The sequence below is a fragment of the Meleagris gallopavo genome, chromosome 5, assembly GCF_000146605.3.
Source record: "Meleagris gallopavo isolate NT-WF06-2002-E0010 breed Aviagen turkey brand Nicholas breeding stock chromosome 5, Turkey_5.1, whole genome shotgun sequence".
Taxonomy (NCBI): Eukaryota; Metazoa; Chordata; class Aves; order Galliformes; family Phasianidae; genus Meleagris; species Meleagris gallopavo.
Window position 1 is genome coordinate 10,311,585 of NC_015015.2, and position 14,131 is coordinate 10,325,715.

Below are 14,131 nucleotides of genomic sequence, written 5' to 3' on the forward strand. Positions count from 1 at the left end.
TTTCCTTTTTTTTTTTAAGGAATTTCTCTGCTTGTGCAGTGTGAGCAATGAGGTGGGGTCCAGGACTGATCCCCAAGGTCACCCCGAAGCTGCTGGGGGTGATGCTTGGGAAAATGGGGAATTCATGTGTATCAGGAACAGGGCTGATTCATCGGCTTTCTCATCGCACCCGCTTGGAAAATAAAAGGAGCCAGCAATAGGGGTGATGAAATGTAGAGCTGAATGAAGGGAGGATGAAAGCAGAGCCTGAGCTGGGGAAAGCATAAGGGCTGGGCAGGATGGAGGGAGGGCGGCAGTGCAGTGTGTGATGGAAGAGCAGCAGATAGCTCCTCCATTGCACTGAGATGGGTGAAAGCAGGAGCTGGAGAGGGCCCATGTGCTTGGCTGGCTGTGGTATATCTAGGAGGCTGTGCAGGATTGGGCTTAGCAATGATGAGTGCAGAAAGCGTGCTTTGCAGTGACAGGCAGTACAACAGGGAGGCAGCTCATCCATTGCTGCAGCCAGGAGATGGCAGCTGGCCAGGATGCAGAGCAGTGGGAATTCACCCAGTGAGACAGCACCGGGCATCACTGCTATGGGAAACAGCAAGGGGATAGCAGGGGGAAAACTCAACCACTGGCACCAGGAAGGTCTGAGGAAGCCGGGAGCTTCCCAGCGTGCAGTGAGTAATGGTGACAGTAAGCAGCATTGCATCACAGCACCCGGCTCAGCTCCCACCCAGCACAAGCAGCAGGGAGCCGGCGCTTCACAAGGAGGGATTTTCCCAGCGGCTTGGAGGATGACACGCGCTGTGCCTGGCCCCTCTGCCAACCTTCTTTCCATTCAACCTGCCGTTGAGGCAAGGTTCTTGTAACGTCCCCAGCTCTTGTCCAAATCTCCCAGAATCCCATTTTGGAGGCTGCTCGGCTGCACCCCAGCCCAGCACTGCTGAGATGTATGCTGGCGCGTGTGCCTGCTGCCCCTTGCCACGTGCCACCCTGGCAGCGGCTGCCAGCACCGCAGGCATCTTAATGAGAGCTGGGCAGAGCCTCTCTCAGCCTCCTCTTGGGAGGTTTGGGAGGGGTTAGGGGTCTTCAGCACAGTGTGGCAGCATCTCAGCGCTTACTGGGCTGTTAGCTGGTAGGCACTGAGGCTGTGCCAGACTGCTGCAAAAGCTCTGGCACCTGCTCGGAAACCCCCAGCAGCTTCTTAATGTTTGCTATAGGTACAGTGAGGGTAGGCTGTAAAGCACCTCTTTAACACCTGCTGTGGCTCTCCTGTCTGCTCCTGGTCTTGGGGCTTGCAGCTCTGGCTGGCTGCTGTAGAACAGTAACACAGTGCAGGAACATATCGTTTCTTCCCTATCTCCTTCTGGGCAGGCTGTTGTGTTTTTGCCAGAGTTGGGGACAACGTCCAAGGCTGGAAAACAGATGAGGTGTTGCCGGTGTCCATGCCACGAGCTGCATTTCCAAATGCTGGTGATAGGAGAATGGCTGGATTGGATAATTGGATAATAAGATCTTCTTAGAGGTCTTTTCCAACCTTGTTGATTCTATGATAAAGTGACAATGGAGAGGTCCCTGGTGCCTCTCTCACCCTCTGGTATTATCCATGTTCCTGGCACCAACACAGGAGCTCTTTGTTCCCAACAAATCCACCTTCACTTGAAAGCTCTTTGATGCACGGCAGGGAGAGCCTAGTGAAGATGAAGGTGGACGTGGGATAGCAGTGTGGGACTTTTCCCCTCCTCTGCTGGCCACCAGATACTACCCCATCTCCGGGGCCATTCAGCAAGGCTGCAAGTGATAATGCCCAGGATTATTTCTCTGGCGATATTGCTGAATGAGCCTCCAACATTTAGGGGTTGTTTTCACACTCTGTTTTCACTCTCCCCTGGTGCTGCCTCATGGCTTCCTTCTTTGCCAAAAGCCCCTCACCAGCAAGCCAGGCCACGGGGAAACATTGATAAGACCCATAAGCACCCACATACATCAGATAGAACTCTTTCCTGACCCTAATTCTCCATGTACCCAGAGGAAGGAAGACCACCAGGCTCCTCTGCTCTCTGAACAAAGGCTGGGGTATGTGGCCTGGGGTGCAAAGGGGAAAACCCAGGTATTGGTGGGAACACTGCCAGGGACACTCACCGCCTTTGGGATTGTTTGGAAGAGCTGCTTTGCTTTCTAAAAATGCAAGGCATGCTGGAGCAGCCGGCACAGGCGGGGTGAGTACTGCCGCGGGGTTGGACCAGCAGTGGGTACCCATCTCTAGGGTTTCCCCTGAGCAGCTGTGAGAGGAGTGGAGAGCGTGGGGGAAATGAGGACAGGAGGGATGGAAGCGCAGCTGAAAGAGATTTGCTTGGGGCCAACGAGTGGCCTATGCTCCCACTGCTGCTTCTCATGCAAGGGAGGCCAAGGGGGGAAAAGGCAATGCCGGCGTGTCCCAGCCTGTTGTAACGATGAGGTCACCACATGCTCATGGCTTTTGAAGAGGGATCTGAAGCTGGAGGCAGCCTCGGGCGGCTCTTGATGGTTAGGAGCAAGAGTGAGAGGCTGGGGAACAGAGCACTGCTCTCTCATGCTGTACGTGTGCCCCGCTCCTCACAAACACACCGAGTTTCTCTGAAAACCCCCCACATCATTGTGCACGAGTCAAATCTGTGTCCTGTTACACCCTCCACGCTTGCAGAAGGCACGCTTTCTTCACCATGCAAACCTTTCTCCCCCAGCTTCTCCCCACGTGTGCCTGCAGCTCAAGTGGGGCAGCGACACGTGTGCAGGGTGCTAATTTACACTCCTTGGCAATGGGGACATGGCACCAGGGTGAGTGGTAACTAGAGCTGCACTGCACCTGTGCTGGGCCTCCTTCTTTCGCTGTGATTTAATGTCCCAGTTGAGAGGTGATGTCATTTCAGAGGGAGCCAGAGAAGAGGAAGTGCTAGAGAAGATGATAAGGTGCTTTAACTCTTTGCCTCCTGACTCAGCCAAGTTTTAAAGCTGAGCCTTTTGTTAGCCACCAGCCAGGGAAATGTAAGAGAGAGGAGGAAGGATGGCTGGAGGATGTCTTCTGGGATTGATGCAGGAGCTGCTCCCCTGGAGGAGGCTGTAACTTACAAGATGCAAGGAGATGGTGATGGAGGATGGTGTGAGAGTGATTTTGTGCCCTGCTCTGGATTCCAGGAGTTTGCTTCAGAGGAATCAGCAGAACTGCCACAAAATCCTAGAGAAGGTATACTGAGCATGCCAAGCCTGCTCTCATGCCAAGAGAAGAGGCTGAGTGGAGCAGTCATTAGTGAGGGCTCGTTAAAAGGACTCATTCCACTGCAGAGATAGGCAGTAGTGTTGAATCCTGTGGTGCTGGATCCAAGATAGGAACTTTCAAAAGGAGGAAGTACACAGATCTCATTCAAACCCCAGAGTCTTTACTGCCCTTTGGGCGATGTGCTCATTTTTTATGATTGGGAAGACCTCGGAGAATGTTGGTTGGGTTGATATAACCCAAGGTGCCCCCTATTACAAAGATGTACTGCTCAGCTGTCTTCTTCTGGAAGGGAATGAGGTCAGGCCACCATCTTACTGTACCCTAAGGAATAGGATCACTGTGCAAGAGTAGTCATCGTAGTCTTCCAGTGTTGGCAAATAAGTGTTCCGTGTTTCCTTTTCCACATTCTGCATTTGGATGTGTTGTGACTCGGCACACAACGGTAGAGGTAGAGGCTGCAAGCTCAGATCCCATTTCAAGCTACACCATTAACTGTCGCTGAGTCTTTTATACTACAGAGCACGACTCCACAAATCGAGATAACCAGTGCCCTTATGTGACCATGCATGATGTGCAGCAGTGCTTTGTGTTGCTACAGCAATGCTCACTGCTCTGCCAAAGCCTCTATTCCTGCCGCATGAGCGGGAAATTGGCTTTGGGGCAGGTTTGTTCCCATTTAGACCATGCATTTGATAGTGCCAGACACCATACCATTGTCAGATGCCACCTATTGCAACTCCGCCTGGGCATTTTCTCTTGATAGTGGGCTTTGATATGCTGAGATGGTATGAATAGCTTGTTGTGGAACACTGGGCACTGCTTGCTGTCATGTTCACCCAGATCAGACTGTGAAAAATGGTGAGGAAATCTGTTCAAGATAAATTAAATTTCTCCCCTTCTGGCAAAATGTACACTGCAGCCCCCTCTCCAATTTTGCAGGCTCCCTTTTCTAATAAGTGCCACCGTGCAAACCGGGCCAGCCTTTGGCTATTAGAAAGGCAGGAAATCTGTGCACAGTATCACTGCCAGACTGTGAGTCAGCTGAAGTGCAATGGCCTACAGGTAGCCATGTGGTACTCTGGTCAGAAATCCCAGGCTTGGGCTTGTTCAGCAATAGCCCATCAAGTCATCCTGCCCTGGTGTTTTTTACTATCAAAAAGTGACCCTAGTTATCCCCAGAGGGTAAGCAGGTTCCTGTCATTTGTCTGGATGAATTTGTGAAAGGCAGGAGGCAATGCAAGGCCGTTTCAAGTTGCACCAGAGGAGGTTTAGATTGAACCTTAGGAGAAATGGAGATGATCCAGCATTGGGATGGGCTGCCCAGGGAAGTGGTGCAATTCTCATCCCTGAGAGGTACTGAAAAGATGTGTGGATGTAGTGCTAAGTTTAGTGATGTAACTTGGTAAGTCAGATTAATGGCTGGGCTTAATGGTCTTGAAGGTCTTTTCCAAACCTAGATGATTGTATGATTCTAAGTTACCTCACATGTGCATTAACATCCAGCTGCAGCAGGAAGAAGAAGAGCTGGCTCTTCTGTGTGTGTGTGGCACAGTCATCGCAATGTGTCTGCACTGGTTAACATTGGTTGTTGGATTTTTGTTCTGCAAAGCTCTGCACTCATCATGGGCAATTATCACCATTTCATCCCCAGCCCTCCAGGTGACAAGTACTGCTGGTCCCAGACTTACTGCTGTGAGCTCAATGCCCCTGTTTTCTCTGCAGGAGGCTTTGCCACCTTCTCATCCTGTTTCCCGGGGCTCTGTGAGGGGAAGCCAGCTGCCATCCTGCCGATGAGTATCTCCCAGCCCTGCTTGCCTGTGGCCAACGTCGGCCCCACACGCATCCTGCCGCATCTCTACCTGGGTTCCCAGAAGGATGTCCTGAACAAGGTACAGCCCCATTGCAGAGATGTGTCTGCTGTGTCCTGTCTAGGAGAGGACTGGGTGGTGACTCCTCCAGCCGTGAAGAGAGTAGAAGTATGGGGATGGGCAGCTTTGGCCAGTGGCTTGTTCAGGAGACTCAAAAGTGGGCAAAATTTGGCTAGGGGGAGGAAGGAGAAAGGAGGGATACTGCACTTTTGAAGTGCTGGAAGGACAACATCGTGATGTCGTGGCAGGGAAAGAATTTTGTTTAAAGGGAAAATAACAGCAAGAAGAAAGAAAGAGGAATTGCAGCTAAAATGCCACTGGCAGGAGGGAGCCAGGCAGACATTCTTGCTCAGGGCAGGAGTGGGTAGTGGGACCAGGAGAGCAAAGCAGGATAGAGACAGAAAGGAGGGAGAAAAAAAAATGTATATAGGGAGTAGAATGAAATGAAGGAGAAAAATGCCAAGAATGTGAGCTTAGAAGCTGGCTGGCTCCATGGAGTCAAGGCTGGGTTCTGTGGAGCCTGCTGGGGACAGCCCCCCTGTGAGCTGGGATGGGCAGGGACTGGCCACCAGACAGCCACAGACAAAATCTCCTGAGGGCCAATGTCAGCCAAGAAAATTTATGGTTTCTTTTCCTCCCCACCTCCTCAGAGGGTTTTGTTTATCTTTTGGAGCTGCATTTTCTGCCAGCACTGCAGTGTGGTGGCCAAAAGATGCTCCATTCGTAGGCAGCAGAGTGGGGTCAAGTGCAGAGGTCACACAAAGGCAAAGCTTCTCCTCTCCAACACGTTGAGAGGCACACTGCACATATGGAAGGATTCCTCAACTCACAGATTTATTTTCTCCTCCTGTTTAATTCTAGATCTTCTCTGAAATAGTTCAGGTCAGGCAGCTGACACAGGCATTCTTTGTTCATATATGCAATGTGCCCTTGGTTGTACAGACAATACATAATCAGGTGGGAAGAGGAAAGGGCAGCCAGGAATTTTGTGTCAGCAACACATGTAGATGAAGCTGTCTTTGTCCTGAGAGGGAGAGAATGGAGCTTGGTGCGTTTATAGTAGTATGCACTCAGCAAGCCAGTTCTTTAGGGGATAGTCCATAGGTCACCCCTTTATTGCAGTATTTCATCTGACCCTTATTATCTTGTCATTTTATTGACTCAAATATGGGCAGTGATGGTGGCCACTGAGTGACTGAAGCAAAAAGTCACAGAAAAAAGGCCCAGGTTCACTCCAGAATAAAAAAGAGGGAAAAGATGGTTCCTTTCAAGTGGAAGTTCTGAGTGATAAGTCACTAAAGCCTGAAATGAGCCTCTTGTAGGCTAAAATGCAGCACAATTTAGTGAAGAAGTGTGAACAACTAGTAAGACTGTAAGAACTCCCAGTGCTTTTCTGTGTGGGTTGAAAGTAAAAAAAAGAGTTGACATTGGTTAGTATGGAGTGCTACTAATAACCAAGTTGGTTGGTGAGGTACCACTCCTCTCTCAACGGATACTTTCTGGACTTTCAGTGAGACTTTTCATTGGTCTCCTTTCTTACTTTCCCATATGGAACACCTTTCCAGGGTTCTTTGGTCAGGCTGAGGTACCGAAGTAAAGATCTGCTGAATTACAAGCCTACCCTATCTAAATGGGCACATCTCTCTCAGCCAGTCTATGCAGAGCATCAGTTGTGTAGTATCAGCTGGTTGTCCAGTTGGGTCAAGGAGCCCGCAGAAGACCCATAGGAGCAAATATTGGGATGGCTAACAGCCAGGAGTGTGTGGAGAAGCACAGAACTCAGCTGATCCTTCAATTCCTTCTCTCCCACCAGGACTTGATGACGCAGAATGGGATAAGCTATGTCCTCAATGCCAGCAACTCCTGTCCCAAGCCAGACTTCATCTGTGATAGTCACTTCATGCGCATTCCTGTCAATGACAACTACTGTGAGAAGCTGCTTCCCTGGTTGGATAAATCCATTGAATTTATTGGTAAGCTTTCATTACAATAATTACAGACCCATCAGTTAGCCCTCGAAATCTGGTCTCTTTTTCTGTCCTCCACAGCCTATTTCCAGCAGCTCTTCTCCTTTCACACACAGGAGCAGAGGGTTGGGGATAAAGGCCAGAGTCATTTTGCACAATGTCTCTGATCATATCAATGTTTTCTCTCTGTTTTCTCTACCGTGCTCCAGACAAGGCCAAGGTGTCCAGTTGCCAAGTGATTGTGCACTGCTTGGCAGGGATATCCCGGTCAGCCACCATCGCTATCGCCTACATCATGAAGACCATGGGTATGTCATCCGACGATGCTTACAGGTGAGCATTCCCCAGAAGACAGGGAGGGGTTATGCTGGTGTGCCTCAGTCCAGGGAAGGAAAGCAGCCTGAGCCCAGAAGGAGAGGGCGGTTGCTCCTTGAAGCTCTGTCTTGCCTTGGCTAAGTGCTGGTGAAACCAAACCAAAATATTCCTTCACATAGTGCATGCAATGATGGGAGCAGTAAAATGGTGTGTGGGCAGGAAAAACCCCTAGAATCTGAACAATCCTAACTTTAGTCAGGGAGGTCCCAGACCTCTCTGTTCAGAGGGTTCTGGATAATGCCTCTTCTCCCAAAGAGGCCAAGAGATTAGAGGGTGACTTACTAAAGGACTAAGCACCAACCAGGGCTTCTGTGCCTCTTGGCAGGTTTGTTAAGGACCGCCGCCCATCGATCTCACCCAACTTCAACTTCTTGGGCCAGCTCCTGGAGTACGAGAGGAGCCTAAAGCTCCTTAAGGCCCTGAAGGCCCAGGGCGACCGGGGTGAGGGAGAAGCTCCTCAGGACCCAACCGAGGCATCTGAGGCTGGCAGGCACCCCACACTGTCTACCTCAGAAAAGGTTGAGGACGTACCAAGAAGCACAACCTCTGCACCCCCACCCAGTGACCCTGAAAGGCAAAGTGGGCCGCCCAAGGTCTTGTCACCCACGGCACTGCAGCAGGGACTCAATGGCTTGCACCTTTCCTCGGAGCGCATTCAGGATACCAACCGCTTGAAACGCTCCTTCTCCCTGGACATCAAATCTGCCTACTCCCCCGGCCTGCGGCAGGACCCCCCAGGCCTTCCCAGCACTGGGGAGGCCCCCAAGCTCTGCAAGTTGGACAGCCCCTCGGCAACCAGCGGCCAGTTCTCCCCAGTGCCCGACAGCCCCGACTGGCCCAGTGGGCCAGACCTCCTGCTGGAAGCCAAGGTGAGGCAGCGACGCAAGCACCGGCACCAAGCCGGCTCACCAGCCCACGGCCTCAGCCTCAACATCGGCTCTGCCCGCAAGAGCCCTGGGGCGGACGACAGCCTCCAGCCAAGGCTCAGCCTGCCTGGCCCACCGCAGGCCTCCAATGGCTCCTGGGGGAGCGTCCACCTCGATTCCCCCAGCACCCCCTCCTCTGAGGGAGGATGGTACTTCAGCACGGACTCAGCCAGTAGCGGTGGCGGTGGCACCGGCGGTGGGACGCTGTTCAGCGGCACCAGCCCGTACCCCCCATTTGGTTGCAATGGGATGCCAGGGGGCTGCGAGATCAGACTGAGGGACAAGCAGCGGGCTGAGGCGCGGGATGGGAGGCACAGCTGGCATGAGGAAGCTGGCGCCGAGAAGCAGTTCAAGAGGAGGAGTTGCCAGATGGAGTTCGAGGAGACCATGTCCGAGGGCAGGTCCCGGGAGGAGCTGGGCAAAATAGGCAAACAGTCGAGCTTTTCAGGCAGCATGGAGATCATCGAGGTGTCCTGACATCCATCGTGGGTGGTTAGAGAGAAAGGGGTGGGGGGATATTTAAGATGGGGAGAGATGCAGGGAGGGCGGGTGGGGAGTATTTATACCCGCGTGCACATTTTTGGAAGCACGCACATCAAAATGAAAGCAAAGAGGAATGAATCCAGAGTCAGGAAACATCACGGTGAATGCTTAGTGTCCCTCCCTATGCCCACCCTGGTTCTCCCACCCTAGCAGCCTCCAGCTCGCGGTGACATCACCCTGGGCTTTTGCACATGGAGCAGTGATGGGAGAGCAGCCCTCAGAGCCACGTATTTGAATCTGGGGTGTAAAATTTGAAAGGGAAGGTGCAGGAATTACCATTTGGGGTTGGGAGGATGAGCAGAGCCTGTTCTTGGCTGGGGCAGGACGTAGTCCCATGAGGACAGAGCACAGCATCACTCTGTCGAAGTGGGGAGGAGGCAACCCAGCTATCCCTCCCCACACTCCAGTGCACTAAGCATGTGCCCCCGTGTTTCTCTGGCTGAGTATCCTAAAGATGCTGCACTAGAGCAGCCCTATACATATATAAATATATATTATATATAATATAAAGAAAACACACACACACAAAGGAAAAAAGGTAAATGGTTTTACTGCGATTTTTATTGAGACGTAAATAATATTTCAATTTTTTTTGTTTTGTTTTTAATTTATTGAAGCTGTTTCATTCTGGCAATGATTTGCAGACAATGTGGGGCGGTACTTTCAGCTCTATTTTTACTGTGTATGGTATTTAAATCTGAAATACGAGTTTCTAAGCAATATCTGAGGCCTGTGGCTCCTTCTATAGATCATGTCGACGACAAAGATTTTCCCCCATTCCCTCTGAGTGCAGCAAAAAGGGGACAGAAAACTCTTTGGAGCACCTTTTCTAGAAACAAACAAGTGAACAAGGAAGTCATAAAATCTTAAAACACAAACTGAGCCAGAAACTCCCTTTCTGGAAGCTGCTGCCGCTTCTTCGCTCCCTTGGTCCCTATTTTCTTCCCCTACCCCATCACAGCCATCATTCCCATCCTGGCCATTATCATCCCCTTCCCTCCCTCGTGCTGCCCTTTCTGGCTGGAGACAGAGAGGAGCAAGTCACTGAGATGGAGGGAAGGGCACTGGGCATCCCCAGGGATACGCATGGAAGGAGAAGGCATCCAATGCCACAGCAGCGTTAGAAGGGAAGGTTGGTGGCAGTTGGGATTTCATCTAAGGGGTGTCTTGCCTGTCCCTCCCAGTCCCAAAACTCTTGGGCTGAGTTCTTCTAGGGAAACGTGTTTGCAGATCCCTCCTTGCTTCCTGGCTGCCCTCACCAGTAGGGAGCCAAGACCTTGCAACCCAACGCCCAAATTCAGGCTTACTGAGAAACTGCTTCCTGGAGCTGTAGGCACTGAGCTGCCTCTGCTGCAAAGCACATCTCTCCCTGTGGCTGTCTTTACTTTCCCCCTCATCTTGCGCTAGCTTGCAAAGCTAATACCTCAGGGGTCTCCGTTCGTGCGTGTCTATGTCCTGTGTCATCCTTTGAGCATTCTCCATTTCTGGATCCATTCCTTTTTTCTCCCTTAGCTTTGTACCTCTTTTTGTTGTTCGTTTCTATCGCTAAATCAACTTACACATGACAAAAATAAACGATCTCAGGTTAAACAGTGAACACAGCCCAGAGGCATAAGGAGCTGTGATAGAGCAAGGAGGAGCAGCTTGCTGTTCCCTGACCTCCTCTGCCTCCATCTGGGTGCCCGGAGCTGAGACAAACCTGTCTAGAGGTTCATTGCTGTCTTCAACATGGCTTTGTTCTTGCTGTTTTACAAGGAGGCCATGCTGGGGAGATCCCACGTGCCCTCACTTGGTTCCCCAAGGTCCCTTGAGAGCATACCACCATCCATCACTGCCTTCAGCAAACTCCTCAAGCCAGCTCAGTCATGCTGACCCAAACCTTGGAGAAGGTAAAAAGAACATTCCTTCTCCTGGCCTTGCAGCTGCAAGCTAACCCTATGGTTTGAGAGGTGGTGATGCTAGTAAAGCTGTGCCAGGGCTTTTCAGCCTTTGCTTCCTCAGCTTTCAGCAATTTACACCCCTTTAGTTATTGCCTGCTCTGCCAACCTCATTTAATGACAACCTCATTTACATCTTTCTGCCTGTGATTTTTGCTGTGCTTTCATTGAAACTTGAGAAATTTGCCTCTCCTGGCCACAAAAGGAAGATGAAATCATTCTCTACCCATCACCTCCATCTCAAAAGCTAGGCAGCTCTTCAGGAGTTGCACTCACTGTAGGGCCTCCCTGCTGGGCATTAATTTACAGAAAGAGGATGACAGGTTGGCATGGTGAGGCAGTAGCAAGCACTCACATAACTCATCCCATTAGCTGGCGTGGTGTGTTACAAACACACAAAAAAAGCAGCTGGAGTATGTCAGGAAGGAAAGGGTGAGTGTTGTAGACAAGACTCTGAATGTCTGCAGAGGCGGATGCATGGTTCGCATTTTGTCATCTCTCTGTCATGCCCCGGAATGCTCCTCAGCTGTGCTCGAGGTGTTAGGCACTATGGGCTCCTCTCTTCTCTGAAACTAGAGCAAAAAGAAACCTTTTAGGATTCGTAGATAGATCATAGCTACCAAGACATTCATCACCTCTGCAGTCTTCTTCTGAAGTCCTTCATGTTCATCCTTCCCCTTTATGCTGGGTGTGTGCATTAGAAGCCCTCTTGTGCAAAGTTTTAAGGCAACATCCAGAAAACACCTTGTATTGCAGCAGCCCTGCCTGAACTGGGGCTAACTGCCAGTGCTAAACCTGAACCATGAGGGTCACCAAGAGGCTTGCAATTAATGTCAGTGATTTTTCCAATCTGCCTGATGGACAACTTTGTCCACGAATCAAAGAGTTCTCATGAGGGTGGATGTGTTGGCTTGTAGTCCTCCCCATCATCTTCTGACCAAGACGTTTTATGGGCTCTTGCAACCAGACTACTCAATCCAAGTTTCACTGGGACCCAAATGGTGTCCACCCTCATCTGATGAGGGTGGTTTTCCTGTAGTGGCAGAAGTGAGAGCAGTGGAGAGAAAAGGTCTCTCCTTCTAAGGGAGGAACCATCAAAGCTGGTTAGACACTGCAGCTGCCACATGCCCTGTGGTCCACGACACCCCACTGTGTCCACACCTGCATCATCCCTGATGCAGCGCTGGTGGTGTTGGGGCTTTTGACCATATGAAGGATGGACCAAACCACAGCTTTCCTTCTGGCTAGAAGGAACATCACTCCAGCCCCCTGACTGTCTCCAGGCATGAGCCCCTCAGCTGGATCCTTCCCATCCACATTTTGGGGCTGAGCAAACCTGGAGGGAGGGCAGTGATCAGGTTGGCAACACTAAGCCGGAGGCTTGGGTCGGAGCAGGCTCGTCCCCAGCCTCTGTGGCAGCATCCCCAGCCCCTGCTGCCTTCCCAGCCCTTCTCTTTGTTTGTTTCTTTGGACATTTGTCCCTGTTTCGTCTGCCTCTTAGGAGACTGTGCCCCACAGAACCCCCTCCCACTGTCCTGTTCCCCCTACCATTCTTAATACTAATGATAATAAGCTATCAGTGTTGTCATTGCAATCTATGAATGATAGATTTAAGTATTTATGATTATTATTATGATTATTATGGTTATGATTATGTACTTTTTTGCTTCTTACTCCTTGTATGTTGCTCCTTGTTTCTTTGTTGTGAATAAACACAAGGCCCCATCACACCTTCTCTCTGCTCCCAAGCCAGAGGAGACAAACAGCCCTAACAGACCCTTGTCTGAGGGTTTGGAGGGTGGTGCTTTCCAAGGACATAAACAAACCAAACCTGGGGCAGACCCATTCTCTTTAACTCTTCCCTTCCTTCCTGCAGCTCCTCTCCCCCATACTGCCACCTGTTTACAAGAGGCAGGAACCCACCAGCACCAGGAATGGAGAATAAAATGGCAAAGCATAAAGCCTAAAGTGTTAACCACAATGAGTGTTGGCCAGGCACCCTGCTCACAGAGGCAGCTCCCTCCAGGTCATGACCCTCTCACCTTCTGCTGGTTGCACCTTGAGGCTGCAGCTCCACCCAGATGGGCTTGGATTCCACTGCTGCTTCTGGTTCACAAATCCCCTTCTCACCCCACTCAGCCAAGCCCACCCACTGGTGTTTCATCCCAGAAAGATGTCATGGGTTCTCCTGGTGTGAGTGTCCTCATGGTGCCAGTGCCTCTGTCTGTTTGAGGCTGATAAAGCAGGATGCCATTAATCAGGCAGAGCTCTGACCTTGTTTTATGTACCCATCACATAGGCTGTTTACGCAGCCCAGAGGTTTTCAGGTGGCTGTAAGGGGAATATTTTGCTAGGAGGAGACATTAGGGAAAGGGAAGAGGAGCCCCATCTGCACCATGGTTTGAAATACTCTCTGTACCGTGAGCCCCATGAAACGTCATCTTGATCTGGGGATTTTAACAATGCCCTTCCCCACGCAGTCCTGACACAATCTGTTCTGTCACTACTTTGCCTCCTCATGGGTTGGGCTCGTTCCCATCACCCTGTGCTGAACTCATTCCCGAGGCTGCTCCAGGACCAGAGCTCAGGTCTCAGCTGCAGAGAGCCCCTGCAGAGCCCGGGGTCCCACTCTGGCATCACCCTTCCTACCTCACCTGTGCTTGGATGGGGTGGGAGCGGGCAGGGCCCCTCGCACTGCAGCTCAGCTCCCGCCAGCATCCCCACAGGATCCAGCCCCTCCTCTGAGAGCACAACACATGGAAGGGGTCTGCATCCACTGCAGACACCGTGCAGGTCCTGAGCAGGGAAGATGCTCTGGCTGCCGATCCCACCATATTCCCCCTGTTGCTGCGGGTGGGACTGAACACGGCTCGTTTCGCCCGCTCGGACTCAGAGAGACATCCTGCCTCTGCCCCGTCTTTATTTTATTTATTACCAGAGGCTGTAAGCAGCAGTGCTTCTCTATCCCCTCTTTCTTTTCCTTTCTTTTGTATTTTGAAACGATGTGTTGTAATAAATACCCAAATAGGTGTTTTAACAGCTGTTGTCGGCCTTGGTTTGTGGGGAAGCTGCTCAGGTTGGGGCTGGAGGGTCCTGGTTTGGAGAAGGCAACGCGTTTTTGGCTGCATCCGGCAGATCTGATGGAGAGCTGGACACGCAGCCAGACCTACATGTATTTATAGGGCCCTGTGGCTGGAGCACAATTAATTCAAAGCACCAGCTTCCCCTCAGCAAAGAAGAGACATCCACCCTCAGCAGGTACCAGGGCTGCCAC

At 51.2% G+C, this 14,131-nt stretch overlaps 1 protein-coding gene across 1 annotated transcript; it reads left to right on the top strand.

Moving 5' to 3' along the window:
* Nucleotides 1–31: 31 nt before the first annotated feature.
* Nucleotides 32–13,894, top strand: DUSP8 (dual specificity phosphatase 8). The gene is made up of 4 exons (XM_010711001.3): nt 32–5,130; nt 6,923–7,082; nt 7,286–7,409; nt 7,777–13,894. Exons 1-4 carry the CDS (start codon nt 4,864–4,866, stop codon nt 8,852–8,854), a joined length of 1,629 nt encoding a protein of 542 aa, XP_010709303.1. The 5' UTR covers nt 32–4,863; the 3' UTR covers nt 8,855–13,894.
* The last annotated feature ends 237 nt before the right edge of the window (nt 13,895–14,131 follow it).

Bases quoted from the DNA above. Each gene is read 5' to 3' on its own strand.
- DUSP8 (XM_010711001.3), top strand. From the start codon at position 4,864: ATGGGCAATTATCACCATTTCATCCCCAGCCCTCCAGGTGACAAGTAC. The intron at 5,131-6,922 runs GTACAGCCCCAT...CTCTCCCACCAG, and splicing joins AGAAGGATGTCCTGAACAAG to GACTTGATGACGCAGAATGG. The intron at 7,083-7,285 runs GTAAGCTTTCAT...ACCGTGCTCCAG, and splicing joins TAAATCCATTGAATTTATTG to ACAAGGCCAAGGTGTCCAGT.